At 44.7% G+C, this 24,728-nt stretch overlaps 1 protein-coding gene across 1 annotated transcript in view; it reads right to left on the minus strand.

Annotated features, from left to right (window-relative positions):
* The window catches only part of kcnma1a (potassium large conductance calcium-activated channel, subfamily M, alpha member 1a), a 135,108-nt gene that overhangs the window by 6,314 nt on the left and 104,066 nt on the right, over positions 1–24,728 (minus strand). The window contains exons 19-26 of the mRNA XM_080848886.1: positions 18,632–18,712; positions 16,596–16,877; positions 14,327–14,420; positions 8,885–9,008; positions 7,862–8,086; positions 6,871–7,063; positions 4,272–4,385; positions 1,636–1,766 (exon numbers count right to left, since the gene is read on the minus strand). Coding sequence (XP_080705012.1) covers positions 1,636–1,766; positions 4,272–4,385; positions 6,871–7,063; positions 7,862–8,086; positions 8,885–9,008; positions 14,327–14,420; positions 16,596–16,877; positions 18,632–18,712 — 1,244 coding nt within the window. The remainder of the gene's footprint in view (positions 1–1,635; positions 1,767–4,271; positions 4,386–6,870; positions 7,064–7,861; positions 8,087–8,884; positions 9,009–14,326; positions 14,421–16,595; positions 16,878–18,631; positions 18,713–24,728) is intronic.

A 24,728-nucleotide genomic window follows, 5' to 3' on the forward strand; every position in this document is an offset into this window, starting at 1 on the left:
AAAAGTGTGGCAGTCAAAACTTTCTGCCACAAAAACCTATCGATCTACATAAATCCATCCTTAACTCCTGAACACTGAAAAAAGGGGGCTTTATGTCACTACAAAGTTGCTTCCCCTAAATCCTATATTTAACACCCAATTTTTACCAGCCAGTACAGTGTCTTACTTTATTTACTTAATTATCTGTATTACTTGCCTATTTTAGTGGATCATGTTCTAAAAATGTATACACATTAATCATATAATGATATGATTTAACAAGATTAACATTTTTTGCGCGTAATAAAACACATATCTATTTGTTTATTCAGCATAAACTATTTGACAAAGTGACATTTCATATGTTGTCGTGGCAGAAACATCTGTGCAGCCACCACCGCCCCTTAAAAAAAGGATGTTCATAAAGCTTTTAGCCCCTTGACGCCCTTCCTTATACTCTTATGTCTTAGCTCTTGTATACCCTGTTGTCTCCATGTGTTTGGCTTGAAATGATCCATGTCTATTGGAACAATGTGGTGTTTATGAAGCGCTTCTATTCTGTCCATGCCTCAGATAGCGCTCTTTTCTGTGGTGTACTGAGGGTCTGTCTGAGTGTCACTGTGAGGCTGAGTGCCAGAACATCTCTCTGGGCCGCTGACAGCTGCATTGAGCAGGATGATGGATTAGAGCTGTCTATTAGGCAGCTTCACCTCTGTCCAGAGTGAAACGCACTTGAAGGATGCTTTGTTCTAACTTCACTCAAACTGAGAGCTCCTGGAATTAAGCCATCATATGGGTGAGGGGGATACAGAGTGGTCAGAGAGAGAGAGAGAGAGAGAGAGAGAGAGAGAGAATGAAAGAGATAAAGAAAGAGAGAGAAATAAATTCCTTCTTTACCTTTTATAACGGAAGATGACATTGTTTAGAGATTAAAGCTTGTGGACCTTATGGCTCACCTAAGTATGTCATGTGTGTCGATGGGAAGTTTGGGCGATTTACTTTGTTAAGAGATCTAATAAGCCTTTTGAAAGTTCATTCCCTGACAAGTTCTATGAGAATCCATGGCAACAACTTTCCTTTTGATGCCACAGAGGATGACAGTGCTGACTGATCAGTCTGGCATTTCATTTACTAACTTCAGCCTACCAGTAATGCTTGGATTCTACATCTGAGTGCCTGATTCCATTTCTTTAAGTTTTACAGATCTGATATGACATATTGGAGTTGGCATTAAAGCAGACTTTCTACCACACATCTTGTGAGCATGAAACTATCGTCTCTACCCATCACCCTAGGTATCAAAAAGGTGTGTCATTATTGTGGTGGGGAGAAAAGAAGGGAAGAAATCACATTTCAACGAAAGCAGTCATTATATAACTGCTTTCTGTCTCTGTGTCAATGAAACCTCTGGATAAAAAAAAAAACCATTGAAAACATTTAGTTTGAGAGCTAAATACCTGATTTGAGTTCAATAAATTATGTTTGTGAGACAACTGTGTAAGAATAATAATTTAATAAAAACCAGAGGGCATTCAGAACAGAGCATACCGCATATTCATTGAAAAGACGGTCTGTGGCTTTTTCTAACATTAATTTAACTCCACAGACATGCCCTCCCGTACATGCCCCTATACATGAAGTCTGTGTAACACTCACTGCGCTCATGAGGGAGTCGAGGACGCTGACGGCGAATGCGGTCCCACAAGCGAAGGGCTGGGTGAGGTACAGCTCTGTGTCCGGGTCGTCGTCGTCATCTTGGTCCAGGAACTGAACGTTGGAGTCGTTGACTGGAGCACAGACACATACAGTCAGAGGTCATGTATAGAGAACACAGCGCCCCCTAGCTGTCACGCCCAGCGAGAGACTCCCTCCACACAGTCAGCCACAGTCTCACTGTACGTTAGACTCTCTACCGTACGTACTGTGAGCATGAACCCATCACAGGAGATTACATGATTATTTGGCGCTATAGCCGTCTGCAGTGAGCAAGTCTCTCGCTGTGGTGTTGACAAGGGCTTGGTAGCGGAAGAGGGAGAAAATGGTCGACTGGACACACACATACAAATAGCACACAAATGAAACTTAGCAAATTATGAAATGAGTTCAAATGTTGTAATTAATATCTGCATACTGGGATGAAAAAAGACGAAATAAAAGCATAACACATGCATAGCATGCCCTTTTACTTCAATCCTGAATATCTGTCTAAAAACAATATACATACAAGCATATGCACCTGTATACGTGCATATACAGAATGTACACTGATAAAAAAAATGCTTATTCAGTATAGTTCTGTGCACACTGGATACAGTAAGAGCTTAGGGTTATTAATAACTGTGCTTTGAATTAGCACATTTTATTTTTACAGTATGCTTTTTGGCATACTTCCCACCTTAGTATGAAACAGAAAACATTTTCTGATACAAAAAGAAGAAAGAAATCCATTATTATGTCTCAAATGGACAAAGGAGAATAGAATATGGACACAAAAACAAGCATAAATGACCACTGTAAGCCAAAAATAAAAAATAAACCCCCTAAGGAGAGATTTTACTAGCAAAACATTTTGTCTTCCATTTCAAAGGTTATCTCCTCTTGTTTTAGTGGACAGTGCTTAGAGAGTGCCCTGAAAACCATAGTATATCTGAACAGCACACACACACACACACACACACACACACACACACACACACACACACACACACACACACACACACACACACTCACATACACACAGAGACACACACACACACACACACCTACACACTCACACACACACACACATACACACACACACACACATACACACAGAGACAGCCCTGTGTCAAGTCTTTGTTTCAGCCCCCTCTCAAAGATGTATGCTTCAGAGATTAGGGCTAGCGGAGTGAAAAAAAAATAAAATAAAAAAAATAAACAGCTTAAAGGAAAGTTTGATCTTGAGGGTCTTTTTTTCGAATTTGATTTCTTCCCAGACTTCCTGTGAGCGATGGAAAAAGAAATGTCAGTCATCCAGACAACAGGCTGATGAAAAAGAGCCCGGGCCAAAGACTGCGAACTGTGGGGAGATGCCATGGAAACAGCCACAAGGACAGACTTGAGCGTGATCAAAGGCCTAGCGATGCTCGGAGAAAAGAGGAGGGGGAAAAAATCATTAAAAAAAAAGAAGGCCAAAACAAGACAGTCAATTTCAACCAGAACTGAGAATATAAAAAAAATGTGTTCAAAGTGATGCCATGGGAACAGGCCTCTACAGCAGCCAGATAAATCAAGATGAGCTGATGAAGAAGAAGAAGAAGGAGGAGGACGAGAAAGCTTCACTGTGGCGAAAAAAAAGGAGGACAAAGCACAGCTTAGCCAGTTCAGTTATCATTTGTATGTTGGATCCAGTGTTTTTGTCCTGACTGAATGAAACCAAAGGCTGTAGTGTGCCAGGCTTAGCTAATGGCCATAAAACAGTGCAGGATGGGAAGAGGAGGGTGAGATAGTCGCTGAAACATGCTCAAAGAGAAAGCACATGTGAGAGAGCGCCATGTCAACGCAAGGATTATAAATCAGAAGGTACGGTATCTCCTTTCTGAACGCTCCGCCATATGGCGGGGTGAGCCGAGGCGGGTGCCAGCTCTGACTGCGGAGGACGCTTCCCCCTCCATCACACTTGATAGGGATTTCACAGGTTTGGCCCGAGACGCGACCGCGAGAAACTCTCCAGGACAGATCTGAACCCGCACATTGAGAATCACCTCTTTAAAATGGATCCCTCCCTGTGCCACTGCTGGCTCTGACTCCAGCTGCCACAGGCCCACAGAGTGGAAGACAAAGACACTAGGAGGTGAGGGCCCAGAGTGCATCTCCGCTGGGGAGAGGGGTGGGCCAGTAATGCCTGATAGTGCACCCATCTCTGTGGCCTCTTCTACGGAAGCTCTTCCGGTCCGCTGCCTCCTAAATGGGTCAGTGGAGACCGAGAGTGGTCGGTCTCTGGTGTTTTTGAGTGCCCTCTGAGATCTGAAACTTTCATGAGTCCGTATGCCATTGGGAATACACAGTCATTGTTATTAATAAATGGACCCCCCTTCTTCTGTCTGCCTGACGTGTCTTACTTTAAAACACAGGGCCACTGGCAACCAGCCAGTCAGATTTCTCTATACAGAAACAGACTTTATGGTCCAGAATAATAGATACAATAACTAAACTAAACTTCATTCCTTCAAACCTTTTTGATAAACTACTGAGTTTGAACTTGGCTGATGCGCCATGGCACAATTGAAACAGTGTTTGTGAGCATGTCTTACCTAGTTCGGTGATGATGGGGATGTGCAGTCCGGTTGTGACGGACGCTTGCCGAACTAAGCCATGTACTGGACTGTTGTCTGGGGATGACCTGTCCATTCCAGGAGGCGTGAAACCTTTGAATACACCACAGGAGAAACAGTCAGTGACCATCCCCTTTGAATCCATGTGCATTGCCATGATACATCCTTATGCTATCATTTATCGTCATTAGTTTATAATAGATATCTGTCACTGTCAGGAACAGTATGTATTTGATGTGAAAATAGGATCTCCTGTCACGAAAGGGAAGGCTGAAATGGCTCAGACACCAGCCTAAAAGCTGCAGCACAGATCCTCCCCTTGTAGGGGTCAGCGGAGACATATTTAGCATTTTGCCGCCTTCCATCAACCCTGCGGGTATAAATTTTATATGTTGTTCATTTTGTTACCATAAAATTGGTGAAGTGGATCCTGAAAACCCTTTTATCGGAAACAGCGCAATTCGGTCCCATGAAATACAAGTGCTGGTGACAGGTCGTATGAATTCACATGACTTGACATTTTTGCATTTCCTCAAGCTGACAAGTAAACACCTTAAATCAGTAATGCTATATGCATAATGCATTGCTAGTGTTTTGACATCCATCACTTAGTGCTGACTAAAGGAAAAATACCAGCGTATAGTTTCTCTGTGACAAACATAATGCCAGGAATATATTCAGGTCACAAAGTTTTTAAAAGGATTGCAAATTCCATACGTGGGGGGCGGGGGATGCCATTTTCCTGCCAAGACATTGAAGAGACCTGGGCAGAAAGTGCTAGAATAGCTGAGTGGAACAGAGGGAGACGACACACACGGCTCACTATTCTTCAGAATCCCAATGTGAACGGAGTCACCCAACCTCGGGTTGCTCCAGTGATTAAAACTTGTTATGGTAAGGAGGGTGACAATTGCAGGCAGCCACAGGCTAAGCGCCCTGATGGTACATGTATCATTTTGTTAATGTCCATAAAATATGACATTTATTTCTCCAGAGGGTGACAGCGAGTTTTAAACAACCCCGCTTGAATGTTTCAGCTTTACTACATCACAGTAAAGAGGAGCCCCAGCACAGCACAGCTCCGGTGCTGAAAGCAAATGCAAATACCAGAGGCAGATATCTGAAAATGAGCTCAGCTCCACAGAGGGAACACGCTGCACACCTTGTCCCTGTTGAGTCTCAGGCTGAGTTTCAGGAGACACTAGATCGCACTACTGGGGATCAACCAAGGGTCATAAGGAGCCGCTGGAAATGTCTACATAACCGCTTCAAAAAAAGAGAGAATACTGATACAACCAAAAAATGGGGTTTCAGAAATGGTTTGAACGCCTTAACTTGTCTATTGTGAATTTTGAATGAAGTCGGCAACCCCTCAATATAATAAAAATACCAATACTACTACTACCATTACTACTACTACTACTACTACTACTACTAATAATAATAATAATAATAATAATTATAAGCAATTTATGAGAGACTCCTCAGTAATCAAACATTTTTAAAAGTAACCTGACCACACAAATTCCTATACTACCTATGGGAACTATATAGTAAACTATACTTCAGAGACATTTGGTGCCCTTATCAAAGCCCCCCAGGCACTCAGCAGCTGAGCACGTGTCTGTGCTGGAGTTGAGCGATACTTTGCCCTTTATTTATTCATTTGCACCTTCATGTTCAAATTGCACTCCCATCATCTTCTGAACAGGAGACACGGGAGGGAGACTGCCCAAAATGAGAACCTATATATAAATGTGCCTGAACTCAATGCCGATCTAAATAAGAACCTATATATAAATGTGCTTCAATTCCATGGAGAACTTCCACTCTTGCACATATGATGCTTCTCAACATAATTGTTTAGCAATCAGATTAGTGTGTACTACATAAATGGCAAAATCTAATTCAATTTTTTCAGTCACTTGGTCTTCTCCACAGGCGGTCATTTAAAACTTTGAGTGCATCTGTCTTGAGAAGACAGTGTTCAGTTATCACTGGCATTTCAGTGGCTGAGGGGCGAATGGGGAGGGACATGTGATTGGCGTGATGAGTAGCGGCTGATTGAAGGAGCAGCTGATGTGCTGTGTCTGATAATGATGATAAATCCTGATGGGTACAGGACGGCGTGTGTATTTATCTGAGCGCATAAACAATCTGTTGGGCTCAATCAGTCTGAGAAAGCGCCGCTCTGTTGCTCCAAACGCTAATGGGCTGGAACAATGTGGCTGAGAGGGACTCTGGACTGGCTGCTGTTTGGGATGTCTTGCAGCATTGCATTACACCAGCAGTATGGCACTTACAGCAATCCTTTGAAGTATGCACACATACAGTCAAAGCAATTGTGGTAAATAATTGAAATACAATTTGTCTTTAATAATTGCTTTGATTTTACCTGAACAACCTCCCAATTAGTAACACAGGTGGATCACATTATTTGCAAACATCCAGCATTTTAATAAGCAAGAATTCAATACTTGGTCCTTTAAAACTAAAAAGGCAGACAGTGAGGGTTATTCCACCTGCCAGCCCCTGTCGCCTGTAGTCAGGCAGTGTGGCACCATAGACTCGTCCTTACCTTGGGAATTAGCCTGTAACACCCCAATACTGTCGTCAAACTGCATAGACTTGATGTTGAGTGACGCCAAGATGCATTCTTTGTCCTGCAGTGAAGCATCGTCAATATTGTTCTGATTGGCTGACAGGATAACGCACATGTCACAGAGGTTGATGTTGACGGCCCTTAAATCAGCTCGACTTAATGGCGTACCCTTCGGCGTTCACGGAAAAAAGAGAGGGGGGAGAGAAAAACAAATTAAAGCCTGAACAGCGGGGGGCTCTGGGAAATTAGTTAACAAGTATACTATTTTTTCAAGGCGGTGACATTCAACTGATCTAACTATGCACTGGGGAGAGGGGAGATGTGCGCTAATCTAAAGGGTAGCTGGCGCTGACGGCAGCGTTTTGACTGGGCTTTTTAATACGCACTCGAGCCAACACTAACAAGCACTAGGGCAGGCAGGCAACTGTGACAGCAGCAGTGAATAGAGAGCCCCATGCCCATTAGAGCCACTGTGGATGGGGGGCCTCAGTGGGAAGGCAACACAAAGCCTACACTCAGGGACAGGGCTCCAAAGCCTACACTCAGGGGCATTGGGGCTCAACATTCTTACAGCTCATATTTTTTCCTTTCAATTTCAAAGATGTGGGTTTCAGTAACATTTCAAGTGGTGTGAAATATCTTGGTGCCCAGTGAAGTCACCTAGCAATAACTGCATTTGTGGCGTACAAAGGCAACCTACAATTTATATGATGAAGCACATCTTCATATAAAAACACAGGCCACTTTATTCAACACTCTGAGCCTTACTCCCTTGAGTACTGGTGTGGTAAGTCTGAAACATCTTTCAAGCAGTGTGCAGACAGACAGCTAGATCAACATGTGATGCTGTACTTTACTTTAACTGTTAGCTAAATCAGTGTGGGGAATTGGCATATGTTTTGAGGCATACAGCAACAATAAAATGTCTCAAAGTGTTCTGGTCCTGACACATGCCAGGGGTACTCACAGGCAGGATGGACACCTTGGGGAAGTTGTGTAAGGTCTCCCACTCTCTTCTCAGATATTCCAAGGAGCCAACGAACACTATGGGTTTCAGTTCATGAAAATGGAAGTTGCTTGCTCTCAAAGGCATCACCAAGTTTCGCAGCCCCACTAAAGCGGACGTGACATCTCCAAATATACAGACCACTACATGTCCGCTCAGTACCGTCATGGACGCCTCGCTCCGGGTCTGTGGAGAAAAGAAATAAAAGAGGATAATCAGAGATGAGACTAACTAAAGACATCCAGTGGCAACCGTCTGTCTCCATCTAGGACGAAGAGATAACATTAAGACACACCGCACACACACATCTGGACACATAGACAACATAGAAAGACAGGACGCAGCAACCTGTGATTTAGTCCTATCACTACTTGAAATATGAAACTTGATTATGAATCACTTGATATTTGTATACTTTTTCATAAGAAGAAAGGTGAAGGAATTCAAATATCAGTTTCGCGTGTCACACTTCATATTTCAACATAGCCTCTAAAGCATCCTTTAGCTTGCTGAAGTAAAACTGAGAACTCACCTTCTTACAACAGAGAGGCAGAGAGAAAAATTCAAATATGGCATTAGCATTAGAAACATTGCAGGGCAATCTTGCTCTGGAATGTGATGTGTATATCTTTTCAGAGAGAGACACTGCCTATGTTGAACAGGCTATCTCTCTGTCAGGGGTTGTCTACACTGGTATACTGAATGGGGGTCGCCTGTTTTAGCTAGAGTACAAGCCCAAATAGCTGACCCCATTTGAAACATGATAATCTTCATTCATGGCATCTCTGAGACGCGGTAAGGAGGCAGGGGGAGAGATACTGATGTAAATGCACAAGAGTTATGGAGGCAGTGGGAAACTGAGCCTGGCATTCATGTGAGTGATAAGGCTGGGTCTGGCTGGCCCGTGTGTGTGCGCCAGGTTCGGCTGATGGTGATGCCTATCTGCCCTGAACACGGTGTGCCCAGGGCCCGCGTGTTACCCACCAGGATGACCTTCTCAATTTCTTTAGATGGGCACCAGTGAAACATCCCCGTGGAGTCGTATCTCTTCACGTTAACGTCCATGTTCTCGATCTGCTCGTTCCCTGGAACCAGGAGTGGGTCATGCCTATCCAGGCCAGACAGGAGGGGAGTGAGAGAGAGAGAGAGGAAGAGAGGAGGAGACAGAGAAAAGGAGAAGAAAAACCCTGTGAGTTCCCCATCTGACACTGTTTATGGCATGACTGATGTTTCTAGACTGCTATTGTCAAAGCGTTTGACCTCAATTTGCAAACAATGTTGCACTTGCCTGTGAAAGGCGACACACGCATGGAGAGATAGAGTGGATAACACCTCAAGATTGTTACATTTGTGAAGAAGGGGGGGGGGGGAAATAAAAGCAAACTTCAACACATCTTGTTTTTCCCCCTGTGCCATCAGATGGCTGTAATGACACTCGTGCCGTGGGAGAGGAGACAGGAGAGATGTCCACGTCCATGCCCATATTATCAGTCCCCATCACGCCCGCTCTGGGCTAAAGGGCCTCCATCAAACCCTCTCAGCTGCCACCACTGCAGACTCATCAAAGTGGAGCTTCTGGCTGACAAACACTGAAGTGTGCATACGAGAGCACTGGTGTGTGTGTATGTGGGGGGGGGGGGGGGGACGGAGTGGCAGTGGCGTGGCAACTGAGTGGCACGAGAGCAGGAGGGGACAATTACCAGGGCTTTTACCCAGCGCTGCTCCTGACGTGAGCCTTTGCCACAGTAAAAAGGCTTTAACAGGCCCACACTTTAAATATTTCAGGCGTTTGCCCAATCACATTTTGCTCTCCCAACTGAAGGGCATTAATGTTTCAGCAGAGTGTCACCAGCCAGCAGGCTAATCCATACGAGCAGCCTGGGCAGCCCAGTCTTATCCGCTGCCACGCTGACCATGAAAAGGGCTGCTGCTGCCGCTTGGCTAACGCCGCAGCTGCTGTGCTAGCAGTCATTCCAGGAGACATGATCTCTGAGCTCCACTGAAAGCCCTGCTAAGGACTCCACGCCTAAGCCTGAGCCTGAGCCTGGGCAGCATGGCGTGTGTTCTGTGCTCCTGCAGAGTGGAGAGGAGACAGGGTGGAGGGCAGCCGGCAGGCGCATAATGGAATGGCTTGTTATAACAAGTGCTGGGATATACGGTGCATGGAGAGTGGCAGGGATGAGTTGTGTAACTTCACAGTGCAGCACTGGGCTTATCATCTTTTAGCAATGTGATTATTGTTCTCTGTTGGAATGAACCTGACATAGAAGAAAACCTGAAAAAACAGGCAAATAAATACAGCAACAACAATAAAAAAATCAAACCACAACCACCACAAAAAGATAATAATAAAAATAAAACATTTTAAGACCACCATCTATATCTGTAGGCATCCACTGTCGGAGACAACTCTACCATGTGTTTTTTGGTATGCATTATGTCGACCAAAAAGCCACCACTCCGAGCACTATGGGAGCTCAGATCAGGTCAGAATAGCAGCCTTTGAGCTAATAGCCTGAGGCTACACTCCAAAGGGCCTTTACTGGGACGGAGCTGCAGGGACATGTCCCCTTTCCTTTTCATGTCCCATCCCTCGCTAACCCAAGATCCAAAACTAATGCCCACATCATCCCCTGTCTATCATCAAAGTATACATCTCCACAAATCAACTTATTTCAACTTTCAAAATACAAGTTATTTTTTGTTTCGTAAAATATGTGAAAAGGAAGGGTTTTTCTTATATGCTTCCACAAAATTAAAATAAATAATAATACAAACAAAACCTCACATTCATTTATATCAAACAGAAAAGAGCATTTACTCAATTACCCAGCCATAATTTGCAACTGTAATCAATGTCTCATTTATGTTTTTACAGAATTGTGCATATGCTAATTTTATCCATACAAAATAAAACAATTGATATAAAAATGTAATGCTTGTCATGCCATGATTTATTACATGCTGTGATAAATATAACAGCAAATTAGCTTTCTCAATTGCCCTGCATTCCCAAATAATTATGACCCTAATGAATGATGGAACTTAGAATCATGTTTATCTGAGTAGAGTTTAACACCCAGAGAATGTCATTTACACAAACAATAATTACTTTATTTTGTGGAGCATATACAGCACAAGTATAATTTGACACTAGCATTAAATTAGACAATGACAAACCAAGATCATTAAAACACTCACAACATTTTTTTCCCTCCATACATACAACACAGTGAGAAATAAATACATTAAAAAGGGACTGTTGTTGAGCCGTGCTTCAGGCTCAGACTCTCTCTCCCTCTGGTCCCCCTCGCTCGACTGTCATTATGCATCATGCCTGCATTTGATATCAGAAATATCACGTCAAGAAAGTGTCAATAACATGCTCCGTGTGCACAGCTGAAATCAGGTGCTAATAACAGTGGAAGCGTTTAGTGCTTTTACACCCCGTCTGAATATTTCATTATCCGCCGCATGTCTCACCTCTCACTCCACGGACCCCTGTCACTTCAATCTCCCCGCACCGCCGTGACTGGCGCGACGCGACGCCACGCGCACCTCTGCCAGGATAGCTATCTTTCACAGACTGTCATCTGGCACTGCCAGTCAGCCTAACCCAGCGACGGCGGGGGTAGCGCACATGACATTCCAGGCCTCCGCCGAGTGTGCACGGCGCCGGCAAATGCATTGTGACTCCCCGCAATTAGACGTGTCTCGTGACCCATCAAAGGAGACGCTGATGTAAATTTCACACGAGAGGGGTGGGGGGTTGTGGGCTGAGGTGCTGGACGAACACTCGTTAGCACAATGACACGTTTGATTGGTGACTGGGAGATGGCTTTATTTATGTGACAGACAGTAGTTCTGTCACCTATTTATTACACTGTGTTTACACTCTTTAGCTCTTCAACTCATTTTATTTGTAAAACTAAATGACGAAATGACTAAAACTAAATGGCACTGCTTTCCTATGATAATATCCAATTAATTTTTTTTATCTTAACACAAAAAAGGCCTAAAAAAATCTTGAAAAATGTCAAAATCTTCTTTGCCCCAATGTCCCACAATGTATCCAAAATAAAACAAATGATCAGTAATTGCTCTGGCCTACATACACATCCAGAGAGGCTGGAGAGGTTGCTAAAATGAGAGCAGAAATGCACCCTTTAAGTTGGGCTGGCTGTTCTTCAAACAGTGCTTAGCTATTCCACTGTATCAGTCTGCCATCGTGAGCTGGGGATGCACACGCTCCCCCAATCCCTCTTCTGCAGGCAATGAAAGCAGCCCTCTCGCTTTGAACATTTTCCCCATCATGCAAACTGACAAAGGCATGCTTTTCAAAAACCCACAGCCAATCTGTTGATCATTATTTATTTACAAAGGCCTGGAGGCACTGAGTCCTGTAAAACCCATACTTGATATGGTATACTCTGGTGTCTCCCCACCCCCTTCCTCCTTGCTTGTAGAATAAAGCATCCCTAAGGCTACCTCAAACAATCACTTTTCATTGCACATAAAATGCACCTTGTAAAGCGCAAGTATTTAATGTATGGGATAATATATTGACAGGGAGGTCAACAGTGTTGAAGTCCGCGGGTCTGAGTCTGGTAATGTGACGTTGTGCTGAGGGCTATGACTTGAAACAGCCTCCACCTAGAACAGAGGACCTGTCATCTCAGTACCCAAGAGCCAGCAGAATACAGAAGCCCCCTTAAGCTGAGAAAACTTTGACACCGCTTTGAAGCGTTTCCAAACAGTGTAAATAACTCCCAAGAATTATTATCACTCGCAGATCAAAGACGGGATGCATACATTACACGGCAGACGGAGACCTTCTAACTCCGCACCAAAAAAAATGTTTTGTGCTTTAAGTTGAGAAGTGAAAACTAAACATCCTTCTAAACAACCACATCGCTGGCAGTGTGCCAGTTTGTATTTTTTCCTGCTCTCTCAAACAGTTTACTCCTCATAACCACAGGCATTTTGAGCAGTCCTCTCTTGCAAACTAGACAGAAGGGTATGAACCTCTGCGCTGAGAACTCTGGGCACAGGGCTGTTGGAAGAGAGGAGGAGATTTAATTGGCTGTTTTTGGTGCGAGTGGTGGGGCACTGGGCATGATCAGTGGGCATGTGAGGGGATGTGTTTACAGCTGCCTCTGCTCAACACCCACGGGGGGAACATGGCTACGGGACTAATATGGACCATAATCTAGTTTTGTGGTTTTTCCCCAACACACACAGCAGACACAGCACAATGTAAAACGGTTTCTTCAGTTTAAAAAAATAAAAATAACACAAAACTGAAAGATACACTAAGTATCCTAGTATTGTAACTTATATTATGTTGACACTTAAGTTTTTCAAGGTCTGAATTAGTTTGAGGAGTTTAAGTAACCATGAGACTACAGCACAACATGTGCCATTCATTTAAAATCAACTAGTTCTCCTTTCAGCATCATATCCCATCCGTACACCGCTTCACTTGGTGATTGATGATCACGTGGTGATTACCATAAATTATTTCACACATAACTGGTAACTCATCCTCCCAAGTACAAGTGTCAGGATATGAGAATTAAGATGAAGAGGAGGAGGAAGAGGCTCTGTGAGGAGCGCCTCTGCCACGCCGATTATGAGCACCCCTCTTTACGCTCGCCCGTCTGCCTGCCACAGCCCACTCCTGCTCTGCATCTCTTAAAGCAGCAGAGGCTCTGTCTCTCCTGACAACATGGACCGAACGTGAGCCCTTTTATCAGTCAAAATCAATTAACAGCATTGTAATTCCACAGGACAAGATAAAAGGAAGGTAATATTTGAATTCATTTTTGATTGTGCTGATCCATCTCACATATGGCCTTAAGTAGCGGGAGCACGGCACACAGGGGCTCCAACAATAGATGAATGGCCCAGGGCAAAGTAACCACCCAACGCCTCTGATTGGCTGCTGCTGTCATTAGTGCCACCGCTGTTTAAGAAGTACATGTGGACAAGACTGGGGGGTGCTGAGGGTGGGGGGAGAGGATGGGGGAGAGGATGGGGGAGAGGATGGGGGGGTGAGGGTGGGGTGACAGCTGAGACTTTAAAGCGCAAGTATTTTTCAAACAGCTTTTCATAGCCTCTTTCATGACAGAAATATTTCAGCTCTATCATTAACGGCTGACAGGCTGACAGCCTTAAAGGGCTCTTCTCCTCACTCTCACTTTCCCTCTCTCACTCTCTCTCTCTCTCTCTCTCCACCACCCCCCTCCCCCATCTCCCCTCCAACCCCACCATCCTATCATCATACCCTTGTCTCTCTCTCTCTCTCTTTCTCACTCGCACTCGCACACACACACACACACACACACACACACACACACATATACACTTTCACTCTTACTTTCCTTTTGAAGGCTGGAGGGAGCGTCTGAAAAATCAATGTCTTACCTCATCATTTTGGGCGAGCAGCTGGGTGAGTTTCGCATGCCTCCGTTGCGCTGCTTCTTTTTGGGCGACAGCGTTGACGGGTGCTCATCTTCGACTGCAAACACATGCAAAGAGTGTCAGCGCACGGACAGCTGGGATTGTAATGTGGTGCAGGAGATGACATATTAAAGAACACAAAAGCCAACACTCAATCAGTCATTGCAAAAAAAAAACTAAAATCAAAAAAACAAATCAAAAACTCAGAGAAGACCTCCAAATATAGAAAGAGAACACTGTTAGTAGGGACTGATACTTTTCAAGAGGACAGATAACCCCAAACAAAGGACAGTTGTTAAGTACAGACAGAAGAACCCCAGCATTTTAACCTGAAACTTATTTTTTTGGTTTTTGCATTTCACTGTCCGACTCAAATGTCTGTCCATCCGTCTAATTCAGCGCGAGGGGACCTATCACAGCTCGTGTCACTCTATCCATGCTTTCGGGTATCTTCAAGAGTCATCTACAAAGGCAGGCTGTCATTACCATTGGGAGATGGGCTGCTGCCATTTGAGACAAAAAGACCATGAGTGTAATCATTCACTGTATGTTCTCAACAAGAGGCCCTGGAGTGAGCGAGCGAGTGAGCGCCATCTTTCAGCCCTGCTCTATCGGGTGAGTGTGGGCTTATCGAAAAGTCTAGATGTGTGCCAGAAGCACTCTTAGCCCTGCGGGCAGGCAAGCAGACCGGGAGGGGAGGGCTGGGGTTGGGTGCATCTCATGCCGCAAAGAACACTCCAGAAGGGAAATGACTGAGATGGCCCTGAATATCCCAGGCAACTGCACCAGCAAACACGCCAGATACAAGTGGTGTGGCTGAAGGTTAATATCCACTCTTGGAATCTCTAGGGGGAGCTCGGGCTCGCGAGTAACAATGTGCTCCTCTTGTGGAGAGCCAAACCACACTAAAGCTCCAAAGGATGGCAAATTCATTTGGGTGTCTAAAAATTTTTTTTCCATTACTTTTTGAAAAATGTGTTTTTAACTAAATCAAAATTTTCCTCCCTAGATTCGTAACAACATGATAAGAAAAAATATATACTTACAAAATATCTATATATTTGTTTTCCTGTATAGCCTTTTAGAAGCAGCACTATTACTGGGATAAGCCCTCGCATACGTAGATGAATGAGCCTGAAGTCTGAACAAGCCAGGTCCCTCCTCAAAGCTTGCACGCATCAAGGGCCCTCATCCACACACTGAGCCGAGTCACACAAAGCACACGGACACCGCAAACTTACATTAGTGCTTTCAGTTAGAACTCACCACTACAGAAGATACAGAAATATTAGTGAAAATCGATGTGTGCTGCAAGTGGCCATTACACCCTAACAAGCCAAGCCTGTTTTAACCTGTCATCTAATTGCACAAAAAAATGACTTAAGAACGGCATGCTCTAAAATGCCATTCTATGACATTTTCTGCACTAGTGCAGACATTCGGAGGCCAGTAATCAACTCTAAAATATCCTAGATAAAATCAGATCCTCCCCCCGTAGCCTGTGTGCTGGCGTGCTCTTTCTGCTGGAGCTCTACCCAGGCCCTCTCCTGCCCTGGCTACTTCCACACTAGGTTAGTGTGATTTATGTACGGCAGCAGTGCCCTTCCTAGTCTCGCAACAATAAAACAAGTTCTCCTGCAGCTCGGGGGAACTTCAGCGAGACTTTGATTGTTAGAAATGACATTACAGCACTTTTTACAACCCCAATCAAAGTGGGATCAGTCTAGCAAACTGGGGGCGTTCTTCCGTGCCACGGGGCACTAACCAAGCTCTTTTGTGCCAGTGGTCAAAACTGTTTTTGCAAGACATTGATTTCCACTGTCGCCACACACGAGGAACCTCTCCCTGGGAAAGGACACTGAAGTGTAACATTGGCTACTGCTGTTCGACGGATCTGTAACAACACACTCCTGTTGATAGAAGCTGGTAAGCTTAAGGCCTGTGTTGAGGAGGGAGGAGGATCTGTCTGCTCCTGCATCGCTACGCCACTGACTTACAGACACACATCTTTGGACTCGGGCAGGAGGGGAAGGGGTGGGGTGGGGCTGTTAGCATCGAGCTCCAGTGCATTGATCATGCTGTGGCCACTCTAGGAGAGACATGCAGGTGTGTGAGTATTTGGGGGGGGGTTGAGGGGTGCATCCATGTGTCTGACTGAGAGAAGTGTGTGTGTTTTGATGGTGTAGGGGGGGTAGGGGGTGGGGGGGGGGGGGGGGGTGGGGAGGTAACCTACAAGGCCCGTGATTGCGCATGGAGGCCATGATGGGGTGATAGCGGTATTTCCCAGGCAGACTGCGGGCGCGGTTGAGGCCAGCTAGGCTGAGGCGATGCCTGGCATTCTCGGGTCCCGGAAGGAGGCTCCCTTTACGGTTATTAACGAGGGAGACGGCAGCGCTGCTGGGGGCCAAGCTGGACTTCAAACAGGGCGGGGCTTTGGGAAGCGCGTTGGCTACAGCCGTGCTGTTGGCCAGTTTAACCGAGCGGGTTTGAAAGGTGGGTCTAACTTCTTCCTTTACTGTCAAACAATGGAGAACGACAACAATGACAATATTGCCAACTTTTCACAGTGCAGTGAAATGCGATTTTCAGACAGTCCAACACTGTAAGTGGTGAAGTGGTAAGTGGTCAAATTTAAGAATGAGTCAATAAAACACAAATGAATTAATTTTAAGGTTATTGTAAATATTACATCTGTAAACATGCCATGACCTTAGAGTTATAGTGAAACAAACTATAGTATTATTTAACCATGGACTGAATAAGAATGAAAGAATAAATATTTAACCCTGGAAATAAAAGTTAATGTGATGTTCACTGTCACTAGGAGGCCACTTTATTTCCCCTTCAATTGTGGGTTAAGGATTTGAGAGTCACGTAATTGTGCCATAAAAGCTGCCATGGCTTTTTTAAATAATTGACAAAGACACCTTGGTTTTATTAAACACCACTTAACCACTTGGCACACACTTTAAGTGAAATGTTCAATATGACATTTGGGTTTGCCGTCCCTAATAAACATGAATTAATTAAAAGCACTCTCTTTTTTCCTCCCCTCCCCTCTCCCGACTCCATAATAGAACAAAGCCTATACGCAGGAGTGCTGTACACAGTCAGAGGAGATCAACTCAAAGCACACTACTTAATCTATCTGGACAGCATTACATGGCAGCAGCTTTTTTTACTTGAGCTTTTTTGTAAACTCTGAAAGCCAGTAGTATTAACTGGCTCCCCTCCCCCCACCCCCACAACATGGGATAAATTGCAATCACAGACTCTGGGTTTATAAAATGTAGTGTCTGTGAATATCTATAGAGATATCAGCTGCCGAGGAGGACAAAGAAATGTATCCTCCCTGAGCACACTTCCTTATTTGAACTGCAACCAAATCCCCTCGAAGTAAATATCAAATGGCAATATAACATTTCTGACAACCTAAAGCTACCCGAAGAGTCCGGGCTCCGATTTAAAGACACCTGAAGTCTCCCTCGGCCTGATGGGTAATCGTGCGAGAGAGTGCTGAGTCCCACCAGTGCCCCTGAGATTCCGACCCTAATGGCATCTGCATGAGAGAGAGGCGGGGGCTTACCAATATCTGCTCTAAGTGGAAAAACAGCTTCCGCCCGCTCGCCCAAACTAGCTCTGAGCGGTAAATAGACGCTTATTTCAGCCGTCAGCTGCCGCATAGATTTAAAGGCCGCCACTGATAACTCCTGGATTCATCTGGCCCTTGTCAAACACGCGCAGCTTTACTGTGAGGACATGCACCATGGCACTTTCACTGTGGATTTACAATGATCCAGACGGCAACTGTCCCTTCCTGAAATGCAAATCCCCAGCCCAGCTTTTGCAACTCTTATCGAGCCCCGTTGAAAAGAATCTCAAACTGCACAGATGGAAAAGGGAAACACCTAGAATTGAAGGACCCCCTTCATGTAATACCTATGTGGAGATAATTTTCTATTACTTAACCAGACAACTGTATCTTATTCCTAAAAATATGTATCTATATGTTGACCTTACCTTATATTATTATTATTATTATTATTAATATTATTAATATTATTTTACTTCATATAACAGACAATACTTCTTCAATCATGCATAGAATTCAAGCGCATATTCATTTGTTACAATTTTCTATCAACACAGGATAAAACAATAAGGGACATTGAAACATAATTCATATATGAAACTTAAACTTACATAAAAGCATGTAGGACAGCATAGGAGATTACACTCTAGAGCTCGATTGCACAGGGAAGCATTTACCTAAATTGATATCTGTTTTGAACCGAACACCGGCCTCTTTCTGACTTCCTGCTTTCTCTGGAGTTGTAGCGCCATCTGCTGCTGAAGGCAGCACAACACAAACACAATTGTCCTTGCTGAAAAGCTCAACATATGTACTTCTTATTCACGTCATGTCATTGGAGGCCCTTAAATCAACTCTTACAAAGACAGTATGCACTTGAGGAAGCATCTGGCTTTCATACAGTATAATCATACTAGTGCATGACCTTTTCTGTGTAGAGATTCTGGCTTTAAGAGGAGAATGTCTGAGATTAAGTTGACGTTGGACAAGTGCTGAAACACACTGTCATCAGGCCTCTTTACTAATACCCATCATTTACCAAGAGCTAGGCATGGTGGCACTGTGGCATTACACACACATACACACACACACACACACACGCACATATACAGACACGCACGCACACACAGGTCACACGAGGCAGCCCATAACGTTACTGCATGAATAGGGCAGAAGCACAGTGGGGGAAAACAGAGGAACAGACTTACTTGATCTGACATATCCATTATATTTATATTTGGCTGAGGAGAGTGTAAAGACAAATGAGAGGTTACGGCGAGAAGGAAAAAAAGAGGGGAGAGAGAGAGAGATGATGAGAGACAACTGGACAACACACAATACACACAAAACAGATGGAAACAGAAACACAATCATCTGTAGATAAAGGCACATGATGGCTGATGGTTGGTGAAAGGATGATGGCAAATGCATACTACATTGGAAGCAAATATAATGAGTTTGAGGATGGACAGAGAGAGCCAGAAAGAACAAAAAAAGAGAGAGAGAGAGAGAGAAAGAGAAGCGCTGAGGAGAGGATGGAGAGCCACGAGCTGGATTTATGAGGAGGATTCATGACTGTAAATTGGGATGCAAATCCAGTGGCCTGTTGGTTTCCCACAGACGGGAGGGAGAATTGCAGAACGTTCTTTTTTTCTTTCTTTTTTTGAAACATTTATTTACTCCATTTTGTGATTTTTAAAGATGACTTCAACGACTGTTGTTTAATGTCTTAATCGTTTTGGAGAAACAGAAGAGGGCCGTCTATGTATGAGCATATCAATTCCACATGGTTGGGTTGTGTATGAAGCACAAAGCTCGTTTTGCAGTGATAGACACATCAACCGAGAAGATCCCATTGATGTATGCTAATGGGAAATAGCATATGGAATATTGAAATGTTTGCAATGGAAGTGTTCCATAAGTGAGCATCATGAAATGATTCAGAACGTAATATTCATTTCCAATTATGTGTAAAATCACGACAGGTCTTTCATCTTAATGTTAAACCAAACAGGCTTTACAAGTATCTGCATCTATATCCATATTCAAAGCACTAGCATCTGCCTCATCACGTTAATACATGCATGACCATCTACAGCCTAAGGCCTGACTGAGGTTCAGAGTTCAGCTTGGCAAGAAGCCAAGGGTATTTAGGCATTTCTGGAATGTTCTAACATTGGAGCACTGAGCACAGGGGGAAGGAGGGAGGCCTGGAGAGCCCAGTCAGGGGGCGGCTATGGATCCCAGACCTCCCGCCTCTTCCTCAGCTCCTTCCTGGCGAGTGGAAAGGTCACGCCATGCGCCCAGGGCAGGAGGCCTGACAGAGTGGCTCAGGCGGGCGGCCGCGGCCAGCACTGGCATGTGTCGGGTGCAATCTGCCAGCACGGGCCGGAGTGGGGCGCACTAGCTGGCTAGCATCTGTCCTGGCGAGTGGCAGGGGGCGAGAAGGGAGCGCGCGACTGCCTGGTGGAAAGGAACTGTCAGGCCGAGTTTGGTGACGGAGCCGCCGCACTGGGGAAATGAAAATGCAAACATAATTTCCGTGTCACCCTGCATAAGGCTCCCTGGTGCTGATGTCACCCCACAAGTCGGGCGGTGCTTGGCCGGCCCTGCTGGCTCCGCCTCCGTCCCCCACAACCCCCTGCAGCTGGGGGCGGAGCCCAAAGGGTTAGAGGGGTGGAGTGACCTCTTTCTTCCCAAGACCATCCACCTTGTCTCACAAAACAACCACAACAACAGCAGCAGCAGCAACACCGCTCTGGCTTTGTGTGAAAGGCCCTGTCACTGCCTGGAGGAGAGCAGCCTTGCAGCTAGCAGCCTTTAACCATCTTGTAGTCCCTTCTCTTGTAGTCCCCAGTGTTGTTAGGGGAATATGGCTCTTTGTGGGAGAACTTACTGTGCATTAGAAGGACAACTTCAACAAAAACTGCTGGCAAGTCTCCTGAGTGTGCTTGCTAAGGCACAACAACACCCTCCTTAATATTCCAGTGAATAAGCGAGCCCTAATAACAGAGATAGCAGCATAGCTTCCTGCTCAAACACTGTCACAACACTCTTCGGGGGCTTTGGCATGGGCAACTGCGGTGGGGGAGTGAGGAGCAGTCTGCCTCCTGCACTCACACACCTCATTTTCATACTAATAATTCTCCGTCTGACTGTGGTGAGGAACCATTACACTCCGGGGGCTGAAGCCTGCACAGAATGAGAATCCAAACGCGCCCCAGTGCCAAGTGTGGGGTGGGGTGGGGGGTGGGGGGGTTTACCACTTGTCAGAAGACAGACTACCTTTACTGCCACGTGTTTAAAGCATTCCTCAGAATTACAGCATCCCAGGGAGTAGTATTTATTTCAGCAATAACGGGGCATTATGTGGAGGCATAACTCTGAGGCACTGCACCCTAGTTAGTAAATGTATCTGGTGATATATTCAGTATGAACCAAGGGTTTACTGTGCTCATCTCACCTCGCACAGAAGACCTTCATTTGCCCTAAACCATAAACACACAGCAAACAACTCCACTGTGTGTAAGGACATGACAAACGGCTATTAACTTATCAGCCAATGACTGGATTAATGCACTCATCCCTCTGTCCATAGACTTTTCATATAAAAAAAGGTCCACGGAATATTTTAAGAAAAGTCTTCATTACAAATTCCATTATTCACAAAGGATAACATCACTCAGATGAAGATACTACATTAACGTCATAAAACATTGTGCTAACCCTGAAACACAACCAATGGGGAAAAGGCAAGAAAAAAGGATGGATGAACCCAAGCCTCCTGTCCTGTCTGATCTGAACACACTTTCCTCTGGACAAAAAGGCAAAGGCCAAAGACAGCAAAAGACTTTTTGAAATCTGACTGGGAACCAGGAGACTGCTGGGATCAGTAACAACATAATGGCCTGTAATTGATATCATGGGATGCCGGAGCCGACTGTACATTGAGGATGCAAAGCTGCGCTCATCAGAACCTGTTTGACATTAATCTGGGCTGATCTGGCGAGCCATCCTGAGAATGTTCTGGTGAGTGCTCGCACTAACCTGGACCCTGATTGCCACAGCCTGGCTCCTGCCAGCTCTAATTGACAGACACTTTAGTTTTTCACATCTGCTCAAAGTTAATGAGAGGGCCCATCTGAGCACTGTCCTCGGCACAGTTAACTGCTTCAGTCATTTGACCTCCACAGCCAACAGCCCAAATCACAGTCATCTCAATCGAGCGCCTGCCAGGGGATCTCTCTTTAACTTTCCTATTGAGCTAGACAGATCCACAGTGGTGTACACGGCATTAAATAAAGGACATTGACTTCCCCTTCCTCCTTCTGATTCTAACAGAAAATCATCGTATGGGATAGGTAGCAGACTGCTGGGAGAGGAGGGAAGAGAGAGAGAGAGAGAGAGAGAGAGAGAGAGAGAGAGAGAGAGAGAGAGAGAGAAAGAGCGAGAGAGTGTTCCCTCTGACTAAGCTGTATACTTCATTTCCAACACATTGTGGACAGAGAGAGAAGTGATTTCCTCTCAGTGTGTGGAGAAGTCAAGCTGAACTAGTGTGGTTATTAAAGCTGGCACTGCCCACAGCAGGTCACCATGGAGAGCTGAGGGCCTACTGAGTCCTACTCTGTTCCTCATGGAAATATTACACCATGTCTATGCTCGCCATTTTGGATTTCTAATTGATCACACCTTCCGGACACTATGCATTCTTCTATTCCTGTTTTTAAAAATTAAAAAAAAGCCAAACACTAAAATAAGTTTGGCTAATATTTACAAAATTAAATAACAAATAAATAATCCCTGTCCCCTGCAGATAATTCCTTGAATATGCAACCCTGATTTTCAATCCAATAAAAACAAAAAGGATTGAATGTTTAAGGACCCCCACATACAGTTGCCCAGTTTCGACCAACACATCAGTAAGTGATGCTCTCCTGTGGTCAAACCCTTTTCCTGACCATCCTGTTGAGGCATTAGAAGATGCAGCAGAGGGCTGGAGTTAGCCCGGTATTGTCACTCTCCTAAACCTGGAAGGTCTTCAAAAAATAATATTAGGGAAAAAAGAGTAAAACAAAACATCATAATCAACCACATGCATGACGAGTAAAAATCCAAACGATATTCCCTTCAACATAAAAAAACATTTTTTTCTTTTCCATTTAGCACACAGTAGTTACCTGGATAGAAACTGCATACATACACTGTATAAATACACAAACACCAAACACCAACTCTGGAAAACACCGGCACCACACAAGTGCCTTATTTACAGAGCATGCGGCGGCACACACCGAGAACCCAGAGAAGCACCACAAAGCCACAACACTACCAACACTACACCTAGACTCCACCACCACCAATAAGAACCACCAAACCAAGAAAGGAACAGATAGTAACACAGAAAAAAGAAAAGAAAGAACTACCGAAACAGAAAAGAGCCACGGGAGGACAGACTATGGAATTTACAACAAACAGAACACGGCACATGAGGACAACACAAACACACATACACACACACACACACACACACACACACACACACACACTCACTCACACACACATACATACATACACATACACCACAGACATTGAGAAAAGCATGTGTTGGCGATCGAACTTACAGGCACGTAAACTGGTTGAGCAATCATGAACAGAGACAGAAGAAAGTGGGTAGGCTCTCTGAAGGGTGTCCATGTTACTATGTACACTCTCTGACATGCACAAGCAGTCACGCTCAGAGCGGCCGCAATCAAAACAACATGCCAGTTTCATTCGCTTGTAGACGGACATCTTGGCTAAAGTCATGTTTTTTGGGGATGAGAGGAAGAGGAAAAGCAGCAGGTTAATGGCAAGGAAAGAAATACTGAGACCAGAGGAGGGAACGTTCTGGTAGTTTACTTTCAGAGGAAACAGAAATAGAGTGCAAAAGCCTTAGTGACAAGCTTCTCACAGGCTTGACCCCACACAATCAGGAGATGAACAACATCTTGACTGGGTGAATTATGTTAAAAAAAAAAAAAGCCAAACATATCATTTGTATGGGGGACTGGGTACACATTTACTTGCGATCAGGTGCTTTTAAATTATGCTGCGTTTTACAAGAGGTGATCACCCCTCTGGGTCAAGCTGTGCTCTAAGGCTGTTTATTGGAGGTCAAAAGGTCAAATGGGACAGTGAGGAAAGGAAAGGAATTAGGGTCATTCAAAGGGGAACAGGTGTGGGTGACTCATGAGTAATGTTTGGAAGGAGCTGACCTCTCTGGTGACATTTGCTAGGCCCGAAGCTAAAGGGGGGAGGATCACGTACCTGTATCCCATCATGCATTGCGCCAGTCCAAACCAAGGCGTAACATTCCTCTACGCTACAGGCTAGGCATTCCACTGGGAGCCGTAATCTAAGCCGCTTCACCATAGCACCCCCCTGAGGTAGCCACTTGGCCTGGGCACTACAGCGTGTTCGTGAGGTGTCTGAGGTGGCCACTTGGCCCGGGCCCTACAGCGTGTACATGAGGTGTCTGAGGTGGCATATCAGTATGAGCTGCTCCTCCACTAACATGGACCCCTGGGGCTAAATGTCCAGATAGATAGAAGAGAATTTCATTTAGTTCAGGCCAGAGCCATATGACACTACCAGTGGAGAATACACAAGTAAGAGACTGCACCTAGAACTTTCTAAAAGTGTATATTGCATCTGTCACAAGATAATAAACAGAGGCAGTTGAATATTTCTGAGAAATGTGTTTGTATACGCCTCTGCATGTGTTTCTGTATGAGC

The sequence above is a fragment of the Sprattus sprattus genome (genome assembly GCF_963457725.1).
Source record: "Sprattus sprattus genome assembly, chromosome: 12".
NCBI classification, from domain to species: Eukaryota; Metazoa; Chordata; class Actinopteri; order Clupeiformes; family Clupeidae; genus Sprattus; species Sprattus sprattus.